The sequence below is a fragment of the Phalacrocorax aristotelis genome, chromosome 1, assembly GCF_949628215.1.
Source record: "Phalacrocorax aristotelis chromosome 1, bGulAri2.1, whole genome shotgun sequence".
NCBI classification, from domain to species: domain Eukaryota; kingdom Metazoa; phylum Chordata; class Aves; order Suliformes; family Phalacrocoracidae; genus Phalacrocorax; species Phalacrocorax aristotelis.
Window position 1 is genome coordinate 18818857 of NC_134276.1, and position 26365 is coordinate 18845221.

Sequence of the window (26365 nt, forward strand, 5' to 3'; positions counted from 1 at the left end):
CAGCTTGTCTTCAAAGGAGATGCATTCCATCCCTCTGATCATTTCTGTGGCCCTCCTCTGGACCCACTCCAACAGGTCCATGTCTTTCCTGTGCTCAGGGCTCCAGAGCTGGACACAGTGCTCCAGGTGGGGTCTCATGAGAGTGGAGTAGAGTGGTAGGATCACCTCCCTCAACCTGCTGGCCACACTTCTTTTGATGCAGCCCAGGATATGGTTTGCCATTCTGGGCTGCAAGTGTGCATTGCCAGCTCATGTCCAGCTTTTCATCCACTAGTACCCCCAAGTCCTTTTCTGCAGGGCTGCTCTCAGTCTCTTCATCCTCCAGCCTGTATTGATATTGGGCATTGCCCCGACCCAGGTGCAGGACCTTGTACTTGGCCTTGTTGAACTTCATAAGGTTCACATGGCCCGACTTCTCAAGCTTGCCCACATACCTCTGGATGGCATCCCATCCCTCGGGCATGTCAACTACTCCACTCAGCTTGGTGTCATCTGCAATGCAACCATCCAACCAATTCCTCATCCACTGAACAGTCCGCCCGTGAAATCCATCTCTCTTCAATTTAGAGAAGGATGTTGTGGGGACAATGTCAAAGGCCTTACAGAAGTCCAGATAGATGACATCTGTAGCTCTTCCCTTGTCTGCTGATGTAGTCACTCTGTCATAGAAGAAGCCACTAGGTTGGTCAGGCAGTACTTGCCCTTGGTGAAGCCATACTGGCTGCTTCTCATCACCCCCCTGTCCTCCATATGCCTTAGCAGAGCTTCTAGGAGGATCTGTTCCATGATCTTCCCAGGCACAGAGGTGAGGCTGACAGGCTGGTAGTTCCCAGAGTCCTCCTTTCTGCCCTTTCTGAAAATGGGTGCAACATTTCCCTTTTTCCGGTTCCCAGGAACTTCACCTGACTGCCATGACTTTTGAAATATCATGGAGAGTGGTTTAGCAGCTCCATCAGCCAGTTCCCTCAGGACTCTGGGATGCATCTCATCAGGTCCCATAGACTTACGTATGTCCAGGTTTCTTAGGTGGTCATGAACCTGATCTTCCCTTACAGTGGGAGGGGCTTTGCTCCCCCAGTCCCACCTTGCAGTCCATCCACTTGAGAGGTATGGAAAGAGAGATTGCCAGTGACAACTGAGGCAAAAATGTTATTGAGACCTTAGCTGTCTCCTAGTCCATTGTTACTAGTTTGCCAGTCTTGTTCATAGTGGTAGTATACTTTCTTGGACCTTCCTTTTCTGGCTGACATACCTGTAGAAGCCCTTACTATTCTTTGTGTCCCTTGCCAAGTTCAGCTCCAGCTGCGCCTTGGCCTTCCTGACCCCATCCCACACAACTGGGCAGCATTCCTGTACTCTTCCTAGGACACCTGTCCTTGCTTCCACTGCCTGTGTATTTCCTTCTTGCCCTTTAGTTTGACCAGAAGGTCTTGACTCAGCCATGCTGGTCTCTTGCCTTCCTTTCCTGATTTCTTACCTCTGGGGATCAAAAGCTCTATGGAAAGCATCCTTAAATATCTGCCAGCTCTATTCTGCTCCCTTGTCCCTGAGGGCAGTTTCCCAGGGAGTTCTACTGACTAACTCCTTGAAGAGCTGGTATTTTTCTTTCCTAAAATTCAGGGTCCTGACTTTACTCTTTGCCTGTCCCCTATCCCTCAGGACCGCGAACTCCACCAGTGCATGATCACTGCAGCCCAGGCTGCCTCCAACCTTGATGTCACTGATTAGCTCACTTGTGTTGGTGACCATCTGGTCCAGTATCACATCTCTGGTAGGGCTGGCTTAAGAAGTTATCCTTATCAGTCCGTCATTAACGAAAGAATGCTAGGGAAAAACTTGAACTGCCTCACTCACAGTGACTACCCAGTGGTTTTTAAAAATCCTCCCACCTCATAAGGTTTCCTTTCCCAAAAGATAACATAATCACTCCGCAGCAGATACTTAGCTGAGTTTGAATCTTTGGCTGGCATCTCAGTGATACGAAGGAAGAAGAAATACCCAAGTCCATGTGTCATGACTGTACTGCAGAAGCCTGATCAGGTGCCTGACTGTTGTCTGAATTTGCTGTTAAAGGTTTTGTTGTATAAGCAAGCCTGACGGGCTAGTGGTACAAGTATTTCTTAGCCTCATTTGGAGGGAGAGGTTGAAACCTAAAAGAGATTCAAGTGTGTTACCAGCAAAGGATATGAAAGCAGCAAAAAGACTAGCAGTCTGTCTTATTTTCATGACTTCAGATTTTGTGTAAATATGGATGTCTTAGTGCCCTTTCTTCTGTCATTGAAAGAGGAGCTTTGGAAAGTCACATACTTTCACCCCATCTTACACATCCCCTCACTGGCATTCAGCAGTCCCTTTTACCCGAAGTCTTAAATCCGTCACTTGTGACTGTCATTGCATCCTTTAAAATTGTCCATACTTTGCTATCAGCCAAAATGCATCATGACATAGCATGAACTCTGTCTTCTGACCTTTCCTTTCTGCAATAATGTGAATTATTTCATTCCCATATTTGTTTTAATTTCCTTCCCGCAAGCAGACTGCTGTAGATCTTTGTCCATTTGACATGTTGTCTACAAGCCAGATGTGACAACTCTGTTTCTTGGTTTTTCACCTTGGTTACTGAATTCTCCTACAACTTTCTTCTTCTGTCTTAGCTTTTTGAAAAAGCCACAGTTAATTTTTTTCTCTCTGCTTGTGCTTCATGTTTGTTCAAGATCTCTGCTTAACTTTTTTCTCAATTTGACTTTCTTCTGTTCCTTCACTTCAGCAAGTTTCAAATATCTGTATCTTGATTCATATTTCCTCCTCTTAATTCCTTTTCTTCCTACTGCAGCTGATGCTTGGTGTAGTTTCCTGGTTTGTAATTTTGACAGTTTTTCTTTTTCCCTTTAAACCAATTCTTGAAACATGGTAACTCTATTAAAATTATTATATACGTAGATTAGAAGACCAATAGAGACAAATGTGTTTGGTTTTGTATAAGCAAAATATAGCAGTCTGCTGCGTGATTAGGTACATCACTAATCAAAAAGTCATCTGAAGATGAATGTATGCTAATCCCTGAAGTCTCTACAATGGCTTTAATATGGTGGCTTAGAATAACAAAATAATTTATGGAAGGGTATGAAAGCATATGTTGTTTCATTGAGTTTTTTATATCTTGCACATGGGTTCAGATTTTGATGTAGATTGTGAGTGGATGTAGGAAAAACACTGTAGAAAAAACAGTGTTTTTATAAAGCTTGTAATTTTATAGGTCATCTTCCATTGAGAATCCGCCTTTTACGGTTTCTTCAGTATACTCTTGAAGAGAAAAGATCTTTGGGAACAAAATAACTTCTTAAAATCAAAACTTGCACAAAAATAGCTTTTTTTAGGTGAATATGGCCTGTCAGCTTAATATGAACTGTCCTTGCAAAACTGTTTCTGATGAAGAGGAGAACTATTCAGAAAGTATCCACAGGCCATTACTTTTAAATCCATTTGTGAATGCCATTTAAATGAGCACAGTTTTCAGTATGATCAGAAATATGTTTTGGTGCATTCATGAGATGCTTGGATTAGATGAGATGTGTTTTGCAGTGCCTTAAGGCTTGTGGAAACTTGCAAAGCATCTACACTATAATTAGGTTTCCTTCATGAGTCTCACATTTTGCTATCCTCTCCTTCCTCTGCAAATGGAGAAAAATTGAAAATCAGATGGAGAAAAATAAATAAAGATCTGAATTATAATTGTGGTGTAATTAATGCTTATTGAAGTTTTGGAATTGAAGTAGATTTCAGCAGTTGAGCACAAGGGAAAGGGCAGCAACACTGATCAAGATGATGTGAAAAGAATTCTGCATTAATGGATATTTAATGACAGCCCAGCGAGAGGTAGAGATCTGAGCTCTTTTGAAATGTGTAAAATGTTATAAACAACAATAAAGGGAGAAGTGAATAAAGAATTCAGAACATATTTTTTCACTCCATTTTGAAGTTTTCAACTGAAAGTGCACTGTCATTAGGATGAAAATAGTGTTGGAGAGGGATTAATCTCACTTCTTAATAACCTCTCTTTCTGTATACTAACCCAAGCTCAGAAAAATGGCCATTGGTGCTGAAGGAAAAATGAATAGGAGTTTTATTTCTTACCTCACGTCCCAGTAACTAAGATGTCCTGTGAACCTGGGACGATCAACATGAGAAGATAGTTAGAAGTAAATTTTTTTGAATTTTACTTTATTTGGGTGGTATTAATAGCAAACAGCTGTCTTCAGGGGCCTGATACTGCCAAATGCAGGGCGTACCTCCCTGGAGGAAGTTAAACAACTGTGGTTGTACAGGTATTACAGCAGTTAGACTTCAGGTCACAGGGGGATCTTTCAGAAGATACTGCTGTTTCTGGGGAGAAACTGGAGATACGTTGTGGCCCTTGTGCTAATGAAATGGTGCTGATTTGTAGCACCTGAGGTCCAAAGTTAAGTGGTCTCTTAGTCTTGCTCATACTATTCTTAATTCAGTAGAAAATATAGAACTATTTTAGAAACTGTATTGAAACAGAGTACCTCTGTTTGATTTGTCTCCTGTTTCCTAAATGTGTTTGTTAATGGGAAAGCAGATAGTTTTTATGAGGAGGATATGCTGTGATATTTCACCCTTTGTATATTTGCTCTACCAAATATTATTACTTTATTAACTCTTTCCAAGGCTAAAAGAGGAAATTCTTCATACCAGACTTTATGGAAAGACTTTTGTAAAATAAAAAACTTGCAGTTTCAGGAAGAGTATACTTACCCCAGTGAATTCACTCAATAACTTTCTGATTAAAATTCATTCTTGAAAATGGAAGATCGCAGACTGGTAAGGGAAGCGAAATGCCCAGACCTGTTAGGTGGAGGCTGCTGCTGTTCCAGGGTACAGACCTGGCCCTAGCAAGACTGCACATGTATTACACAGATGCACAACAAAACATACACATGGGTGTCAACAGAGAGAAGAGGCACAGAAAAAATAAACACAGGCAGCACTCACATAAACATGAATGGCACGGGCAGCACAAGCTTATTCCGTCTTGCTGGCTGATCAAGGTTGAAGTTTCTAGCAGAACTACCAATGCCCTCACTCCTTGATTCAAAAGCACACTCACATTCACCAATACCTTAATAGTGTGGGCCCGAGGTATGTCCAGTATACATACCCATGCCATAGGGCCCTTCCACAGTCACTGGCCTTGGCCATGGGTCTTGCCAGGTGCTGGTCTTTCCACACAGTCTTACAGTGGCTTTCAAATATTCCATAATAAGTTTATTCTTTCCCATGAGACTGATAAACATAGATAAACTTGCTGCTTTTGTTCTTATCAGTTACAAAGTTCTATGTGAAGCTTCTCAAGGTTCTGCTTGTGTGGTTTCTGTAGTGTTCTTCTGTCAGTGACTTAGGAGCTCAGGTCTCTGTTACTGTCTGCCTTACTGCTTATTAGGGTCAGTATATTCATGTTCATATTTGTTACATTTTCTCCTTCTTGTTTTTGTCTCACTGTTAACAGGATAGCCTTACAATTCACGTTATTACATTCAAGGTATCCCTAGAGGGACCATCCAGGTAGATTTAAACATGGAGTTCAAAATGAGTATTTTCTATAATTTTTCCATCAGTATATAGGGGTAAGAGTAGGAGGGAGACTGTAACTTTATACATTTTATATTAATTCATATAGAGTTCTTTAGAATCTGGAAAGGATGCTTCCTCTGAGGAAGAAAAAATGAGTTATAATACTAGGGATGATGTAACAGCCCCGGTACTGAGTTTAGAGCTGATGCTTAAAAAGCACGAAGATTTCTGGGGGCATTTAGGGGAAAAAAAGGTACTCTACAGCTATACAGGATATCTAGCATGCTTGGAGAGAGTACTTGCAGAACTATGGTCAACTCATGGTGACTTAAAATCTGTATGAATTAAATAGATCCAATGAAAGATGCACCTGATATAGGAACTTGAAAAAGAGATGTAGGTTCACTTATGAAGGAAGAATTAATTTCCTTTACAACCTTCAGTTGGCCAAAGGTTAGAATCAAACTGAGTTTATTTTTAAAAGCAGTAATGCTGGTAATTTTAACTAGTAGAAGAACAGTGTGACCAAATCAATAAATGTGTCAGCTGATATTTATGGTGGATTATTTTTCTTTTGTGTATCTCGTGCCACACTGCATTCCTTGGAGTTTACTTCCTACTGTAGTACGGTAGCCTTTGTCTCTCTCTTGCCTCCAGCCCCTACCACAAGCCTCATCCCATGCCTTGGGTGAGCCATGGCCCAGATGGGAATGCTCTCGGGGGAGAATGCCCTGCACCTTGCCCCTTCGTTGGCAGCCTTTTTGCAGCCACCCCTCCAACTGGAGCTCTAGGCTCTGTCTTGCTCACAGTCTTGCTTTTGCAAATGATTTCTGTTGATGGGAGAGTAGTTGCGATTTAAACGTGTTTGATTTATAGTTTTATAAAATAATACTAACAGTACTTGTAGCATATTGTAATAGATAATTGAATACTGTGTATAACAGTTCAAGAAACAGAAAAGACCACCCGGGGATTTTCTTTTTTTTAATCAAATCTTTACTTGTGATTAAAAAAAATTATATGCAATTAATAAAAAGAAAAATAGATGCTATACAGCACAAACCAGTCAGTACGCTGGAAGATAAATGCACCCATGAAAAATAGTATTTGTAGTTTGAAATCAATCAATGCATTAATTCTGAAGTAAGATTGCATCATATTTCAAAGGAAATAATCTAAAGGGAAAAAGAAATCGGTGCAGTATTATGTTCTTTATTAAGTAAAGCACTTGAATAGTACTTCACTTTGAAGTGAAATTTGTCAGATTTCAGTGTACTTGTATAGTTGGTTTAATGTGGTGCTGGGTGAGGATGATAAAATTCTCTCACGTAAAGAGTGTGCCAGCATAGGAGCAAAATATAAAGGGAAGAAGGTTGCTGCTGAGAGGAGCGTTTAGCTGAACAGCAAAGAAGAAAAGTATTAGAGATGGAGAGATGTGTAAAATAAATCAATAGAGTATTACTTTGTTAGAAAGCCTGTCTGAGCCCTTTCATAGCTATTGTGTGCAGGCAGTGCCGATGTTGTGTTCTGAGTGCAGAGCTATTAAGATAAGGGGAATGGACACTGACAAGTGAGTTGACAGACATCCCTTTTCAGTCTTAACAGCAGCATCTGTCCTGCCTCCCTATGCTTCTGGCAGAGGCAAGGGCTTGCTCATTGTTTGCTTTTTTATCGCTTCAGCAGCTGGATGGGCTACACTTAAAGCTGGAAGTGCCCTTGAATGTTTTCTAAGAGTTCTCCAGCAAAATCAGAGATCTTGGTCTCATCTTATTGATGTGGAAAGTAAGAAGATGAAGTAACTGTGAATAGGATGTTTGTGTACACCCTAATCAGGTGAATGTCAGGAAGATGCAGCTGGAAGGTGGGTGGTGGCAAAAGTAGCATAGGCTTAATCTAACTTCAGCTCAGGTGGAGTTGCAGCCTTAGGGCTGTAAGGAGAAGAACTTCTAGTGCCAGGCCATTTGTCCTGCTGGAGGATGTAACGGCACAACTGCCCAAAGTGCTGACCTCTACCTTTCATGGGTCTTTGAGGCAACCCAGCAGCTTCTGATGGGAGAGTTGAACCCTCCTCTTGCTGAGGACCTGGGTACTGCTGGGGGCTTGCGTATGCATGACAGGCACAGATAGCTGTGGGGGTTTTCTGCATTCTCTCAGATCTGGTGTATGAGGGCTGCTTTAAGAGCAGCTGCATTATGGCAGTTCAAGAGTCTGTGACCTGTCTAGATTATGAATTCCTGCTCTTAAATGGTATCATCTCTTCAAAACCAAAAGCAGCCACAGAATAAGATCAAGTGCACCTTCATCAGCTTTTTTCCTCTGCTTTTCTCTGGAAAATACTATAGTGTTTTACAGTGCAACTCCCATTGACTTTTCCATTAATATTTTACTTTACAGTTTTAAATGTTACTTTTAAACACTGTTAACTAACTTAATTCCTGATGTAATTCTGTTGAAAATGTATTTTAAGTTGAATTAGGGTTGCCTTTACCTCGCTCTGTGTGCTTGTGTACGTATATACAGGGTGGGATGGAAGGGTCTGTGAATTTATTTGAAAGAATCCTTTTGATTCCTGTCAGCTCAGAATCTGGCTCAGATGCCATTTGCACACAAAAAAGATGGTTACTAGACTGTCTCTGTATTCTAATTACTATGATTTAACATCCTTTCTTATGGGAAGTCTCTTTCCCAGAAACAAACTGTATATATCCATGTGTCCTGCCTTGTCTGCCTTTCCTCTTCGGTCAATAAACATCCTAAATCATTTTGGCAACAATATATATATTAACATACATATGTTTAAACCAGATGGCCTACTTACCAACTTCTTTAAAAATTTCTATCCTTAAAGCACGTTTAGTGTGTTCAGATGTTAAATGAAAAAGGAATAATTTTCCGTTTTGTCAGCTGGTTTCCTGTGTTCATAGAATCATTAAGGTTGGAAAAGGTCTCTAGGATCATGAAGTCCAACCGTCAACTCAACACTACCATGTCTCCTAAACCATGCCCTGAAGTGCCACATCTACACATCTTTTAAATACCACCGGGGATGGTGACTCCACCACCTCTCTGGGCAGCCTGTTCCAATGCCTGACCACTTTCAGTGAAGAAATTTTCCCTAATATCCAATCTAAACCTCCCCTGACGCAGCTTGAAGCCGTTTCCTCTCATTCTATTGCTAGTAACTTGGGAGAAGAGACCAACACCCACCTCACTACAACCTCCTTTCAGGTAGTTGTAGAGAGTGATAAGGTCTCCCCTCAGCGTCCTCTTCTCCAGACTAAACAACCCCAGTTCTCTCAACCTCTCCTCATAACACTTGCTCTCTAGACCTTTCACCAGCTTCGTTGCCCTTCTCTGGACACACTCCAGCAACTCAGTGTCCCTTTTGTACTGAGGGTCCCAAAACTGCACACAATATTGGAGGTGTGGCCTCACCAGGGCCAAGTACAGGGGCATGATCACCTCCCTGCTCCTGCTGGACACACTATTCCTGATACAAGCCAGGATGCTGTTGGCCGCCTTGGCCACAGTTTTCCTCTGTTGTGCTCAATAGTCATACTAGACCTGTGTGTTTCAGTTCCCCTGCCTATAAAGTAAACATCTGCTCTAACGTGAGCTCTTTATATAGTTTGTTGCTTGATAGAGTTTGTTGCTTGAAGAGATTATTTAATATAAAATTATTTAATATAAACATTTAGTTTAAAATGTTGAAATTAAAAAAAAAAAACAAACACAAAAAAATCAAGAAGCTTTTGCTTTTTTCCCCAGAAGAGATTAAGATTTGTTGAATAGTAACCAATTTTGTACGTAATTTCCAGATTTTTTTTTTGTTTAAAAAAAAAGTATTCTAAGAAATACTAATAAGTTGATTCAATTTTATCTTTCAGTTGGGAACGTTTGTTTGTTTCGGTGGTTGAAGCATTGCTTGCATTTAGATGATTTGGTAATCTCTATAACAAGACAAATATTAAACTATGTAGCAATATAAAATGTAGCAATGGCCAAAAAGTGACTGCTGAAACAGAATTTTCTTTTTCAATGTGTATTCAGTCCTCCCTTATTCTGTTTATTTTAAAGTAATTAATAAATAGTTCTCCCTATTTGTAGTTTGTCTTCCATCCACCTGTGTAGAGCAAACCACCATGGAAAAGGGCACATTTTAATTTTGTGCTGGCTCATGCGTGTGCTGATTGTGTAGCTGGAAGTTAGTAATCTTGCTTTATGGGCTGGTGCTGTTACTTATCAGAGGTGGATTTTCAGATACCAAGTTGCTCGCAGGCTGAGCAGTTAGAAACGTATTTTGTGTGTAAGCAGCATAAACTTGGTGTGAAATCTGAGACAAGACAAACGTGGGATACCACAGTGCCTTTTATTAAGTCGCTTTTCAGAGCACATTTGTGCTTTAAAATTTGGGTGGAACCCAGCTCTTGAATATGACCATGCCAGTATATAAGAGATGCTATGCATTTTTGAACAGCTGGGTGTGTATCTCCTGCAGCACAGCTGACAGTCCCTAACTATGTCCCACTGAAATAACAAGAGATAGTAAAATACTGAGAAATGATAGCAGGTACTGGTATCAACTAAAATGTATTTGCAAATAACAGCCAGATTTTTCCAGGCAAGAGAGTGATTTGTTCCAAATCTTGGCCACCTCTAAGAACTGTTGTGTGGTACCATTACATCAGCTGTTAAATAGAATAGGTTGGTAGCTCCAAATTATGGCATCAGTATTAACACAGCATTAAAACACAGCATTAAAATCTTTGGTCAAAGCCTGCAGGAGTTCTTGAGCATTTAAATTAAAAGACTTCAGATGACTCAGATGGATCTGAAATTTTTACAGGAAATAGGGTTGCCATAGGCTTTTTTTAATGTTCTCAGGGCTAAACGTGCCATAAGATGCATTGGTTGTATTGAGTGAAACTATTTCTTGCCTTTAGGTAAGCAAATAGAAGAGGTCAGTGAAATTTTAGGCTGGTAAAATTGCAGTGTATCACCAACTAAAGGAATTTGTTTAATCTAAATCTAAGCAGTTAGGACCTATGTACGAATTCTTTAAGAGAAGGAAAGGAGGCTTTTATTGTACAAGCTGTTTACAAATTGAAAGGCTGAAAGAAAAATTACAATATGAAACAAAGCCATTAATAATACATGGCGATAAACCTTTTTTTTTTTTTAAAAAATATCGCAGTTAGCCCCCTGGGCAAAGTAAAATGAACGTTTCACTGTGGAAAGAAAAGAGTCAAAGGAAGAGGGGATTTCAGGGGTGGGGGTGGGGATGGGAGGGGCAGCAGGGAAGAACTTCCAGCTTTCAAAATTGCTGCATTTTCTTTTTCTGTAAATAAAACCTTGGCTTTTAAACTATTTATATATGCATCTTTCAGATATTCCTAACCTCACCAACTAGTGAGTGCTGCCATGCTACTGTTATTTTTTTTTTTTGCCTCAACTTGAGAACATGGAATGTAAATATTAGAATATTTCTTTTTAATAATTGTGTTGGAATCTTGAGGGAGAAGTAAAAGGGGTATGAGTTTTTTATTTAAAACTGAACAGTGGAAGAAGAAGGAAATATGAGTGTGAAAAGAAGCCAGTGTCAGATTCTTAACTTCACAGTTAAGAACAGTGAGTAGCTTTTCTGTATATTAGAAGCAGCTTTATCTATGGCTTTGGCTCCTTGTTAGGCAGAGCTGGTTCTGTTGTTTGTTCTAGTGCAGGAAAGGCAGAAAGGTTCAGTAACCATAACTAATTTTTGTTTATTTGAAAGCCAAATGATTTAGCCATATTATGTGATGATGACTAAAATCTTTCGTCCCTGTGATAATTGAGGTTATTAAACATCCTTGTTAAGTAGATGTGTAGCTGGGGAGGAAAAAAGATGATTTGCAGGAAATTTTAAAAAGCTGATCAAGAAGGTCTCAGGGCTGCATAATACTATTAATGTTGGTTTTTAAAGGGTTTTGAAACAGTGGGAGAGTTCTGAAGGATTTTGAGAACTACCGTGCAAATGCTTTTGAGGAAAATAAGCTGGTAACTCAGCCTGCTGTTAGTCCACACCAGAGTAATAGAATGACTGGCACAAGACCCTCTTAATGAAGAACTGAATGAAAGGGATATAATGCTAACCAGTGTGGTTTTGTGGGAAGCAGGCGTGTAGTTTTTATCAGAGTAGAATCTGGTTTGTAAATACATCTATAGAACACACTGAAATTTCTGCAAGGCTTTTCACTTAAGTGTTTTGATTAACAAGTAAACATGGCATAAATTAAGTGGACCAAAATCTCAGTAACCAGAATATCCCAAACCAGTGGCTTATGATTAAGTAGATGTTTGTAGTGGGCCGGTGGGATTTGTTCCATGGGAAGTGTGTTATAACAAGATTTTTTTTAGTGACATGGAGGAAAGCTTTCTTGCTAAGTTGGGCTCAAACAAAGTAAGGTGTGTTTTAATATGGGCAGAAATACAAACTTCTAGGAAGAAGGAATTTAAAATAGATTTTTGGGACTGAGAGCTCTTCCCTTAGATAGACCTTGCAAAAGATTTGGGTGATGTGGTGGTTGATCAGGTCAACGTGATCTATTGCAGTGGGATTTTTCTGACAGAATCAAAAGGGCTGGTAGAATTATTGAATATACAAACAGAAGTGACAGGTAGGGTTGGGGAGACGGTGAGATCTCAGATATGTCTGTTCCTGAAGTATTTAGGGAAGTAGACTTACCTGCTGGAGGATACCTGGAGTTGATTTTCTTCACTTTGCAAATGGGAAAGTTAAGAGGAAGCATGATCAGCATGTATCTACATAAGGACCTAAACTTTTATAGTGGTCAAGAAACTAGTTAGACAGTTTAGACAGGGTTTATAAGTCAAAGATAAGTAGGCTCAGACTAGTAACAGCAGTAACTAGTAACAGCAGCTAGTTTTACAAGATTGTTATGTACTGTCCTTCAGTGAAATGTTTTAAAATCTAGATAAAACATCCTTCTAAACAAGGATATGACCACTGCAGTGGCTTCATTCAGTGATTCAGTCCTAGAGTCTCTTGCGCTAGTCAGGCACACTGATCCCATCACCTGTCCTGTTTCATAAGTTCATGAACCTGTGGTTCTTGCCAAACTGGTCCTCAGATGACATGTAGACAATCTGCATTTAGCCACTGTTCAAAACCTGCATACACCATGTTGCTGACCTAAGATGATAAATGAATGTTCTGGCTACTGCTTTTAAGGTGAGATTGCTTGGTTTAGGTCTAAAGGGGCTCAAAGCACTTCCTCAGAATTCAAGCTACAACGAATTATTGCAGTGTTTTTTAGTTAAACTTCTTCCTCATACTTAATGTTGATAGTCTGGAAAGGACATGACTAGATCTTTCAACTGTGAAGATGATGCTATATGGGTGCAAAGGAGAGCTATTCAATAAAAATGCAGAACAAAATATGGATGCTTAACTTCACCATTGTAGATAAAAGAGTATTTAATCAGATTGTGATGTTTTAGAGCTTTATCTGACAGCCTCATGGTGCTGTGTTATGAAGTTATGCTATAACAGTGTCAGCCAGTAACACATAATTACGTATTCATACCTTGAAACATAATCTTCTGTTTTCCTGCACTAGTACACTGGATTTTTCATCTCTAAATTATGTGCTGTTTTTACACTTAATGATTTATAGTTTCATAGAACAGTAATAAAATCTGGCCTTCTTGTTGCGTTACACTTTAGGTATTCCAAGAAAATCCAGACTTTCTGTTATTTTTCCCCATGTGTGAAAAATAATGTTGGGGTGGCTTAGTAGTTACAAATAGTTACAGGCTTATCCATAGATGAACAGAATCTATTCACATTAAATAAATCAATATCCAACTGTTTGACTGGTTCAACTTTGCTTCATTTGATTACTTTTTACAGCTGTCTTACAGTATGTTGTCCATGTGTGTTCTGCGTGGACCCGCATTTCTTCCTAGCAGTAGCAACGTGAATGACACTGTAGTTAAAATACTCATCTGAGTCTTTGGAATTCTGTGTTTCTGGCTGTGCTGTAGCATTTCTTTGTAACCTAAGGCAAGGTAGTTAATTTCTGGGTTTCATGCAGTCATATAAAAGGGTGACTTTATTATGTGGGGATATTACTATTACCTTGGCACAGCAGACTGTACAATTGCCCCCTGGGTGGTGGGAAATGAGGTCCTGACTGGGGAGAAGTATTTAAGCATTTGCTCAGCACACTGTATGCACTTACACACGTGCTTGAAGCTGTGTATTAATTTAAGCAGTGCCTTAATAGGATTGTTTTCTGGAATTGAAGCCTAAGTTAAAGCCTGATGGCTATTTCTGCATTAGCCAATGAAATAGCCCAGTAAGAGCAAGATTGCAGATAAGAACCAGATTGCATGCTGTGTGGGGTGGTGGGTTACACTGTATTAGCTCGTATCTACTGCTTTGAACTGAATCACTTTGAGGGAAGTAATTCCTCTGCTCAGTATTCGTGACATCCTACATACCACCAGGTGTACGGGAGGGCACTGCAAACTCAAGTGAGTTCAAGTGAGGTCCCTGAGATGGTGGTCCTGTGAGGAGAGGCTGGGGGAAGCTGGGCTTGTTCAGCCTGGAGCAGAGACAGCTACTGGGGGACCTGACAGCAGCCCCCAATGCCTACAGAGAGGTCATGGAGGAGACAGAGATGGAGCCAGGTTCTTCACAGCAGTGCAGACCAAGAGGGCAAGAGATGATGGCCCTAAATTAAAACAAGAGGTTCAGCCTGGGTGTAAGGGAGACTTTCTGTGAGGACAGTCAGGCAGTTGCACAGGTTGCACAGAGTTGTTGTGCAGTCTCCAACCTTCGGATTTTGACCAGCTGGATGAGGCCCTGCATTGCCTGGCCTGACCTCTGAGCTGACCCTGCTGTGACAGGAGGTTGGACCAGAGACCCGCTGATGTTCCTCCCAGTCAAAACAGTCCTGTGACCCTGTGAATGCCCAGTGTTGGTTGGAGGGTAATTAGCTGTGCTCTTGAAGACTGCCTTGTAGTGTGAAACACAGCAGAAGTGGGTCTGATTAGGACATTGGCTTTTGAAATGTACTCCTACCTCCAATTCAGTGCCAACATAGATAGACCCTGTGCAAAATCTGCTTTTGTTTTTCTTTGACAAGAAACTAAACCCCTCTCTTCCTCAAAAAAAAAAAAAAAAAGTGTTGATGGCATCTCCTGTTGATTGCTGCTCTGTCTTGTTTTTCTTTTGTACTCCTGGTTTCAGTCTCTGCACCTATTAACTTCAGAATCTTTTTGTGTCTTTGCGTTCTTTAGAGACTTACGACTATTATGCTGTCTGGCAAACTCCTCTTCTGTGGCATTATGTCAATCTCCTGCTTTCATAGCTGTCTTTTCAGTGCTCTGTTGTAAATCCCTTGAGCAGGAACTTTGACTGCTGCTTTATTGGCTTAAGCCTGTGGCTGTAGTTAAGACACTGTCTTTTCATATACCATAGAATTTTTCTATCTAAAATTTTCTGGACTACACAATTTAAAAGCTGCTTTATCCTGCTTTGTAATATCTGGTGTGTTACTTCCTAGCTCTGTTCTCTTTCACTTTTTCAGTGGTAAAGTTTGAAAAGGGTCACAGTTTCAGCAGAAAAATGAGAGAACCCCCATGTTGACCCTTAAGAGTAAAGAACGCACAACTAAACCATTGGAAATGGTGAAAATAGAAAAGCTTAAGTAAAATCATTAGCAAAGCATAAGGTAAAAATTATCAGAGATTAATACAAATTTGACTTGGAAGAGATGCAGTCATAATATGGATGACCATGCTATGACTATGAGGTATGATGCTTAGGTCTAGTTTGTTGGAGAGCAGATTGCCTGCATCTGTACCAGACAGTGCTTAGGGCTGGTGGTTTCTTTTGCCCCATATGATGCCATTGTGGCCTTACATGTAGTTATTATTTTTAATGTTTTTTCTTACAAACCTGAAGAAGGCAGCTCTGTTTTATCTGTCTACGGTGGTGGGGTTTTTGTTTTCTTTCATAGCATGCATTGAATGCCCAGGCATGTAGCTCCGAGTGTATTGAGGTGTTTGTACCAGACAGCTTTGCACACAGCATTGGAGAACTGTATAAAGCAGAGAGACACAAACTTCATGCAGTTTTGTCCCTGTCTTGTGGGTGGGGGATGGACTCTATCTGTTTAGTTTTGATTTAGAGAGATGAGGTTGGCTTACTCAGAAAGCTTGAAAGTAAGCAAACACTTTTTTTAGTTTGGGCGATTGGGAGAGTAGAAAATGGCACATACCAGACAAATGGCTCAAAAGAAACTGAATATAGACACCAATTTTGAAAATCTCGGTGGCTGTGTTCTCCTTTTCCCAAGTCTGTACTCAAACACACTGCCTCATAAAATAGATAATTTAAAGGATGTTCAGTTGCAAGGACCTGACAGTCTGAATTAGAGATAATCCTTCAATTGATTTAAAAATAAACCTATCCCAATAAGATCAACAAAAAAAACCCCCAGTAATAAATGTCAATTGAATTAAATATCTTGGCCACTTTTCTATGCTCAGGAATCTGGCAAGCAGCTTTGAATGAATTTTATCATTGTGTTTTGCTCATTTTCCCATAGCAGAATCCCTTTGGTGGAGGGAACTTAGTTATGGATTCTGAATTGACGCAATTACTAAACAAATGCAATTGTAAAGCGTTACTAATGGAGGTACAAAAGCTAGGGAGAACACGTTTTAGCTTTCATTCCCCAGTTGCTTTAGCAATTCTGAAGTTAGGAAAATTATAATTTTAGTTTGTTAAATGGATTGGATTCCATATTAAGCCACCAAGAAATAAGAGAAGTTGGATCTCTTGGTGCCATTTTAACTACCCTGTTTTAGAGACAAATACTGACTTTGTCAAAATACTTAACTGCATCATTCCTTTAAAAGTAACAAGTCTCTGTGAAGATAAAATGTGAGTTTGAATCATTCTTGTAATTTTATTTCCTTTAAGAGCAAGAAGAATGAATAAGATCTAAATCTAGATCAGATAGCACCAGTATAGCATGTGTGTGCATTAAAAATATCTAGTAGCTCAACTTTCATCTTAAAATATTAAAAGAAAAAAGACCCAGGAGTTTGCTATAAAACTGTGCATCTTGTTTGTTTTAGGAGAAAAGGCTAAAAGAAAAAGCAGCAAGGAGAGAAGCCAGGAATAAGAGCACGCAGGTAAGGATTTTTGTTGTTTTCATCAAGCTACTGATCGTGGGTTTGAAATGGTTTTTTTTAAAATTACTTCATTCCTTTCTTTAATAACAATGTTGTGATTAATGACTCTTTAAAGGCATTTTCTGTTTGCTTGCCTTTTCTTACTGCCTTGCTGTGATGTGGTTATGATGTCTTGCTCTGGAATAATTCTGAGAAAGCATCAATCTGTCTGTGTGTGTATAAATATATAAAAAATATGGGAGCCTTCCTGCTTCAGTTGAACCTTTTCTTTAAACAGCAAGCATTTACATTGAAGTTTATTCCTTCCCCTTGTTAGACCCACAAATAAAACCTTTGCTAGCCTTTTCTTTATATGTTACTAATTTCCTAGAGGCTGTTCTAGTTTTTCGTATTGCTTGGTTTGTGATAAACAGAGATTTCATTCAGCTGCAATGATTTTCGAGAATGTGGACAGAGTAATGTATGTAATTTCTCACACTGTATCTCCTTATGCTACACATGAACAGTTATGGTTTATTCTTGGCAGTTAGCAAATATCTTACTCCCTTGAGAAAATCAATAATGTTCTGTGTCTGATTTTTGCAAGCTGGACGTGTGCTGGGCGGCTTAAGCATAGGAAGATGCTTCATTCTGTAGTTCTGAAGTGGAAAGTAATTACAGTTTAAGATAAAAAGCCTAGTTATACTAAGTATTAAGTACAATTCTGTCTTCAGAGATGGCAAGCTATGAGAGCTGTTGGCATCGTGACTCCCCAATCAAGCAATTGAAATTTTCTGCATGTAATTGAATGTATAGAGATGCATACTTTTTAATGTACTGAGCAAGCATTTTAGGAAGATTACAGAATGAATGATTAACAAACATCTTAATAGAGGGAGAAAACATTGATCAAATCAGGCTGTATCACATTCATAACTGCTGCTTGTTAATTTTGCCTCTTTTTAAGGAATAAAAAAATACCCAATGTCATTTTATTCAGCAGCTGGAGAAACAAACCCATTCCTTTCAAAAGGATCTGCTTGCTGATGTGCTTCTCCTATCCTTTCTTTGCCAAGCAAATGAATCTCTGTCCTGTTAGAAAGTGACTGAAGTTGATCTCTGTTGAGGAATGATCTGTCCATGGGGTGTGTGTATCTGTCCGTGGGTGCAGTACAGGGTTAATGTGGAGCCTCACACCCAAAACTGCGTAAGAGAAAGTCACAGTTTGATGCACCTCTGAGTCTCTTCTGTACAACACTTGCACTTGGAAAGCTGATGTACTAGTCCTGGTCTAGTGTAAGATTGGCATATACTTTCTGTGAGAGTACCAACTGTGCAAACCTGCTATTACTTTGACTTAATTTTGTTCCTGAAGTGCTCAACTCACTCTCTGCAAGAAGGTGCAAGCCTCAGGAGCTGACATGTCTGCTTGATGAAAACTGTTGGGCTTTTTCACTTGTTAAGTGGCTATTTTTGCCAGAACTGTGTGCAGCCAAGTCCTGTCTTTTTCAGTGGGGCTCATTTGAAAAGAAAATGCTTCCATTGGCAAAGGCTGCCAGCTTGGAGCTGGGTCGTTCACGCCTGGAAGTGGAAGGGAGCAGTAGACGGTGATAAAGGTGGTAGCTTCCATCTGTTGGGTGTGTGAGGAATTAATTAAGAACACTCCCTGCTTTACAGAATATTAGAGCCACAGTAGCTGAAGCTTTCCATAGTCCATGTGGGATATGACTGAAGCAGCTCCTAGGAGACACCCAGGGGGAAAAAAAGAAGGAAAGAGTAAAAAACAGAAACTAGTTTAGAAAATACATGCTGCTTAAATCAGGAAGTTCAAAAACATTTGCGTTTTCACTAGTGCTTTCAGAATCATAGAATTGTTAAGGTTGGAAAAGACTGTTAAGGTCATCAAGTCCAGCCGCTAACCTATCACTGCCAAGTCCACCACTAAACCGTATCCTCAAGCACCACATCTACCCTTCTTTTAAATACCTCCAGGGATGGAGACTCAACCACTTCCCTGGGCAGCCTGTTCCAATGCTTGGCAACCCTTTCGGTGAAGAATTTTTTCCTAATGTCCAACCTAAACTTCCCCTGGCGCAGCTTGAGGCCGTTTCCTCTTGTCCTATCGCTTGTTACTAGGGAGAAGAGTCCAAGCCCTGCCTTACTTACAACCTCCTTTCAGGTAGTTGTAAAGAGCGAGAAGGTCTCCCCTCAGCCTCCTCTTCTCCAGACTAAACCACCCCAGCTCCTTCAGCCACTCCTCGTAAGACTTGTGACCCACTTACACTGCCATACACAACTCCTTTGGCAATTAATAGAGTTTTCTTGAAAGAGAAAGCAATAAGGAGAACCAAAAAAGTGGAAAACATATTTTTAACTATATTAATGCAGTTTGGCAGCTGGAGAAAAGGGCTAGATGAACATTTATGAGCAGCCAGTCACTTCAAAGCAGCTGTGGTCATAATTTGTTGTTCCACATCTGCCCAGTTTATTCCCCTTGTTTGTTTTAGTAACTGCATCTCTTGCATTATAAACTCCTTAGGTTACAGAGTATTACTTATTATCTTTCACTTGTACACAACCCAAAGGGTCTGACATGACCAAAATTGCAATTTACTTTCCCATTCTAAACATTAAATAATAATTAATCAATTATGACTTTTGCATCTCTGCTTTAGTATAATTCTTGTCCTGTTGTTGGCTGTGCCCTGTTGCTGACTGCTCAGGGCCTGGCATGTTATTCTTAATGTATGCTGGGTTTTTTCCAAAATGAAAAGGGAATTCATTTGGAACTAAAACTTTATGGTCTACAGTTTATTTATTTTTACCCTTTAAACCATACAGTTGTGGGATTTATTCTTAGTCTTAATTTAATCTTAGATTCTTGGATTGTGATACTTCTAGTTTTAGGATTTCTCTATCCTGTACATGTTCAGCCCTTTCCTCTGCCAGGAATTTTGACTTCTTGACATTTTTTATTTACCTATAATTTTTTGACTCATGGCCTACCCTTTTTAGTAACAGCTTTCCTTCAGTTTTATAACCCCATATTGTTTTCGGGAGAATCTCCATTTTAAGTTGTTTGTTTGTTTTTCTTTTATTTCAAAGTTTTAATGCATTGCGTGAGTGCATTTTTTTGTCTGTACACCAATAAGAAGGAAAGATCAGAGGAGAGATGGGCCTCCTGCTTTTTCTTCTGGTGTCACGGGAGCAATTGCAGGGAGGGTTTTGCTCCACCTTCGCGTCGCTGGGACAGGGCAGGCTCCCTCCAACTGGAATTGAACAACCGAATTCTGGCACGCTTTGCTGAACGTGCTTTAGCAGGGGATTAGATGAGTAGGTAGCTGCAGTATTATTGACTCCACCTTGGAATAATCCCCATGTGATAAAAAAACTGAGTAAGAAGTGAGGGCTCTTAAAGGATGCTTTGGAGAAAGTATTTCTTGGAATTTATGACCATTAAATAAATTTGAGTACAAAAGGTGGTGAAAACGGATAAAGGAAGTTTTCTCTTATACGCATATTGAAGAAAAACTGGAAAGTTAGTTTTGGGGGGATTTTTTTATCATCAGATGTTTAATTGTCTCCCAGTTTAAGAGAATTTGATGAGATATGTACAAATGCAGTGCTTTAAGATGAAAAAAACAAATATTTTGTCCTCACTCAGTATTGATAAAATTGCATTCCTCAAGCAGTCAAACAAATTTTGATACTGTTTGCTTGAAGATGGTCTAGAGGAAATTAGGCAATCTTGTTGTCCTTTGACCAAGAAGTAAAGCACTGTGCAGAAGCAGCAGCAACATGGACAGCTGGGTGTAACTTGGTGAAGCCAGCCCCTGCTCTCAAAACAGGATGTCCCTGCACCATGTGGTGCTCTGCTCTTGACTTTGGCCTTTTAATTCTAGTAATCTTTCACATACTGATTTCTTAGTACACATAAAAGACTTTTATTTTAGGTTTCAAACAGTGTTAAAAGGTCCATGCTCTGCAAGAAACTGTTAGCTGTAATGAAGCTAAACAGGGCTGTATTTCTCCTTTAGTGAGTTCAGTGTTTTGCTATCCTGATGCCTTAGAGCAATATTGATGTGTTAAGAATTACGAAGTGAGAAAGATTTGGTTTCTTTTAAAGAAAATTATTTTTGTAGGAAAGGCATTTTCCAGGAACAGCTGAACAGGTCTGGGGGTCAAGGGAGGGGAGCAGGGCTGGAGTCAGGAGAAGGTGCTGTTTCCTGCCCAGCACTGACGTGCTTTGTGATCCTCAGCTATCGACTCCCAACATCGTGCAAGAACTGATAACTAGCCCCTAAAAAGAAGGCATAAGTATCTGCTAGAAATAGTTTGGACAGCATCTATAAGCAGTGCCAGAGGTAAAACTTGCTCAATCGTGCTGGTTTGGTGCATCAATTCAGCCACTGGCAATCCGATAGCAGGTACACCATGCTGCTGTCTAAAGCAAAACAGAAAAACCTGAAAAAGGGCTGACTAGCAGACTAGAGGCTGTTCACCCAAGGTCCATAAGAAAAATGTAGCGTGCTGAAAACCTAGGGAAATCCAGCTTGAACACATATTCCTTAGTGAGGGTTTTTTTTCTGTTTTAGAAAAGATTGAAGAGGACGAATCAGTGGAATAAAGTTGAGGATGGGGATTGTTGTCAGTCTGGAAAACTGACCTTTTCTGAGAGAGATCCAAGCACTTGGTTGTCAGGGCACTTTTTAATAGGAATGAATTCTTGCTGAATAATTGTAAAGCATTAAAAGATCAACAGCAACAATAGGAGAAGAAATATGCTTTAACTTTTCTCGTGTGCTTTCTCCCATGCCCTCTCCCCAACATATTTTGTTGTTCCCAGAGGAATTAGCACTTGTGTATGAGATTTTACATATTTTACAAAATATATACTTGATATACTTTATATATATAATTTAAGATTTTCACGCAGTCACAGTGAAGTTAGGAATCTTTCTACTCTGTCATGAAGGGGTTTATGTGAGCACATGTACAAAATACACCTGGGTGAGCAGGAGGCACATACTTAAAGATACAAGAGATTCAGGCATTGATATCTGCCTGTATCACTGCAAGGTGTAATCCTCAATATAGCATTCTGTTTTCTGCACCTTGTGCCATGCTCTGTTGAGATTTTAACCAGAAAAAATACTTTAAAAACACCATTTCCTTTCAATCTCCAGTACCCTCCATGGGATTTGAAATATGCTTGCTGAATGTAGCTCAAAAAATATTTGTGCCATGTGGCAAAATTCAGACAAGAAAGGGACAGAGTCAGATAGATCTCTTGAGTAACTATTGCTAATAAACCACTGGGAGAACTATGATCTTTAAAATATGATGAAAATTCTGCATCTACTATGTGTTGTTCCTCTGGTTGCTGGAATTGACTTCTATTTACCTGGCAGCTCTGCTTCTGCCTTGAATTACCTTTTCCGTGAGATCTAGCCCACAACCTGGTGTTTAGGTTGGAGGCTCTGAATTCAGTGTGGATGTGAACAGTATTTTCAGCGTGGGAAGGGGTTTACAGGAGTGAAGGAGGAATTTGGTCTGTGCCTCCTGTGAATACATGTTCCCAAATTCCTTTGATCAGTTTATCACTAAATGTTCTTGGTAAAGTCCCATGGGATACCCTAGATGCTGATGGTTAATGGTGAAGGTGCTTTGGTTCTTGATCACCTCTCTTGAGCCTCTCATGGACGGTGTTGAAGAGCCATTGCTTAAGCTCCCTGCAATTTCTGGAGCCAGAGCAGGGTTTCAGGGCTAGATCCTTCTGGTGGTCTGGAAGGTGTAGAGATTGTAGAGTTTCTTTTGTTTGTAGAAGACCTGAGGAGAGGGTTATGTAGTCCTGATACAGCCACAGGACAGGCTACATCTTGTCATTGCAACTTGATAGTTGCAAAGGACTTAAAGTTGTTCTTCATGAATAGTTGTTCTTCGTGAATAATTGTTCTTGATTCTGCAACCTCAAAGAAGAGCAAAAAATGAATCGATGGTACTTCTGTTCAGCTACAAAATCTTCCAGTATCTCTTGTGTGGGGAGCTTACAACTGAAATTACCATGTGAATTAGATCCCTTTTATTAAGCCAAACTTCTTACATGAAACAGTTTAATTAACCTTAGTTTAGAAATAGCTCTGGTCTGTTAACTCTTGTGTTCTGTATGCATACCGAAAACTGTAAGTAACTTTATTTATTTATTCATTACAAGTTTGTGTTTGTATTGTTTTGAATTTCCTTGAGAAGGTCTGTGGGTAAACAGAGTAATTTGGAATATCGATATTTTAACCTACTAATTTACTGATTTCAAACAGGTTTCTTAAGGCAGAATCACGATTTCAAGTTCAAGTTGTTAAATGGAAAATAAAGAAATTGCTGATTCTGAACTACTTGTATTCTGAAGTATTTTTAAAATCAGCATATTCTACAATATTTAAGTTAATATTTGAAAATGGGTATTACATGCCTGTATGCAAATGTTACCTGTATTTTGCTTTTTGAAAATAACGTGATGATTCCAGTTAATATACGAGTTAAATTGCTTTAAGTAAAGCTTTAATAAGTCCTGCCTTTCCTGCTGCAAATAAGAAAGTGCATGATTAAACCAATATTTCTGTGTCATAACCCTGAACAAGTAACAAGGAAGGATTCTGATGGATTGATTTGCCAATTATGTATGCTTCTGTGAACCTTTTCATTGCAGCCGCCAGCACGCTGAGGATTTTAAATATATTTATCAGATTGACCATTTAAACTAATTGGCCATAGCCATAGCAGTTGAATTTTGTGATTATAATATTCACAACTGTTATTTTTAATCATATGTGGTGTATGTGATGACAGTCTGCTGCTCCACATGTAGTAAGCTGATGATTTACCAGTCACTGAGGTGGTTCCTTCATAGTCCTTGCAGAAGCACAGATTAGGGGGGCCGTGGACCTTGCACATGCCCTCTTATTCCCTGAAGGTCTGCTGGGATGAGGTGGATGCACAGTGGGTCAACACAAATACATCTTCATTACAGTGCCTGACATACCTATAGCCTATGCTTTGTTTTGTGTTTGCATTCAGATTTATGGTAAATGGAGGAAACGTCTTTTCTTTAAACTTCTGTTAGTTTTCTTATATTTGGGGGTTGCATTTCAAGGGGAGCTTTTGATGAAAGATGTAATATGGATTTGTAAGAGCAGAGGAACAGGATTTCTGGTATGTTAGAGAGCACAAAGGTTATTGTCTTGATCGCAGATGATTTTCTTAAATTTCTAGGGCAATACTGAAGAGATTTCTTCAGCAGCTAAGTTAAACTCTAGGAACATTACACTGTTTAATTCATTATTCTTTAGGGAGCTTCTTGTTTCTAGGATGGCCACGTAAGTTTGATAGCATTGGAACAGGAGCTTTGGAGCCATCTTAGACTTCCACTGCTGAGCTTCAGAGCTTTCAACATGTTAAAGACTAAACATTTTTGTTTATTTCCAAATCAATCATATTTTAGCGGGGGACGGGGGGACGGGTCGGGATGGGACTGTTGTGTTTTTTTTTTTTTATGAAAGGCTGAGGCTATCAAAATTGCAAGATTGCAAATTGAAATAAGTATGTGCCAACATATATGCATTTCTCTCTTCCTCTTGAATTGTGTGTTTTGTTATAATTTATTTGGATTGTATAGTTATGAATAACATTTGGTTGTTGTAGAATTAAGGAGTGCTTTGGCACTGTTCCAGCCAGGCTTTTGAATGGGGATCAGCAAATAACTGAGTGATTACTTGAGTCGCTGCTTCAGCTCTGTCTCTCCTTTGAACAGAGGAGGTGTATATCATTCCACTTAATTTTTCCTCTTTGCCTGCCTCTGTGGATATTAGAAGCAGGATTGCACTATCAGGTTCCTCCCTGCATATGGCGGTATGGTGGAGCACAGGGAAAGCAGTATGAGCGCTCTGTTAGTCTTGCACAGATGTCTTTCTGAGGTTAATGATTAAACCCCAGTAGTTAAGGTTATATACATTTTTCCATTTGAATAGACACTTCATCAATTCAGGCAACATATTTCAGTTCAATACATGTATCTAGAAAAACAGTAGGTATGCAAGAAACCAGACAAGAACTCCTCGTGCATTGCCGAGTGCAAACACATATATTCAAGGGCAAAGACCTTCCCACCTGAGCTGCAGATTTCCATTTCAGCATTGATTGAATGTTTTCATGCTAACTGTATAGCACCATGTTCTGTAAACTTAAATAGAGGAAGAAAAGAGCCCTGAGACTCTGCTTTATGATCACTGTCCATCAATATGTAAGCATTTAATTTTTGAATATGCTCTCTTGTAAATGTGCCAAGTGTACAATTTAAACATAACTAGCCACTTCAATGTGGCTTGGAATTTATATGTAAATTTACAGTATCTTTTCTTCTTGGCTTCCAAAATATCTTGTTCAGTGTCTTCACTGATTTGACACCCTCCTCAACAGTCTCAGTCTGAACAGAACACAAATGGTCACTTTGCCCCTGCCTGACTCTGGCCAAGGAATAAGAGGCAATGGACAGTGCTGGAGCAGCTCATCCACCAGTATAAAAAGAAGGGCAGGGGGGAGAAAAAGGGAAGGGAAAAAAAAATCTGTTCTGAAGTGTTAAAAACCATCCTTTTGGCATTTGCATCTTAGTAAACAGGCCCACAATATGCAGTTCATTATAATGATACTTCATTTGTTAATCTGCTCTATGCTACTAGTTAATAGTGTCTAGTGACCAATGTTTGAAATTTCTCTCCCTCTAAAGCACAAATTGTAAGCTTCTACACCAAGCTTATTTTCTGTGTTCCATATATGTTTTGAGCAGCAAATCAAGTTACTGTTTAGTAGTGTAGCATTCTTGTTCTCTTTGCATCACCACAGTCTTTTGATGTCTTAACCAACACAGTACAGTAGAATAGCCTTGACCTTTTGGAGATCTTTACCCTCTTTTCTGCCTCCCACCTCAATCCTGAAGATGTGGGAAACCCCAAACAAACCAGAAGTAATGATCCCAGGCTTGCAGCAGCTTTCACACAAAGCTTTTATTTAGGAAGTAAATACTCTTTTTGCATTGGTAGATCTTTTTTCTGTTCTGCTGTGAAAAGCATGTGTATTCACGTGCCTCAGTTCTATCTGCATAAATATGAAGGTCGTTGCATTTCACCAGTAAGCTGGATCAGACTGTTCAAACTTGTTTATTTTGCATCTTGATTTATTCTGGTGCAGGAACTCTACTTTGCTGCATATCTCAGACATGAGCTTCTTAAGAGTGAGTTAATTGGCTGATGAGCAGGGGTAATCTTTCAGATGTGTTTTGATGATGCTGACATCCTCATGCAGTAAGGAATCGTAGTTAGTTTTAAATCAAGCAGCTATGTTTTCTCAGCATCCCCCCTGTTTATATTCTTGGAATGTGCTGCTTGCAGTATTGTACATAGTCTGCTATCGCTACTCTGAGCAGTTGTAATTGCTACTAGTGATGAAAATTGATTTGTGCAATCAGAAGACCATTATCTGTATTCTGTCTGATAAGGCTGCAGTTGCCAACATTTTAGAATTCTTCTGACGGTTG

At 39.6% G+C, this 26365-nt stretch overlaps 2 protein-coding genes across 2 annotated transcripts in view; both read left to right on the forward strand.

Annotated features, from left to right (window-relative positions):
• The window catches only part of ATM (ATM serine/threonine kinase), a 579279-nt gene that overhangs the window by 329418 nt on the left and 223496 nt on the right, over nt 1-26365 (forward strand). The gene's annotated exons all lie outside the window — the stretch shown is intronic.
• DDX10 (DEAD-box helicase 10) overlaps nt 1-26365 on the forward strand; it is a 217593-nt gene that overhangs the window by 143443 nt on the left and 47785 nt on the right. The window contains exon 18 of the mRNA XM_075082470.1: nt 16744-16800. Coding sequence (XP_074938571.1) covers nt 16744-16800 — 57 coding nt within the window. The remainder of the gene's footprint in view (nt 1-16743; nt 16801-26365) is intronic.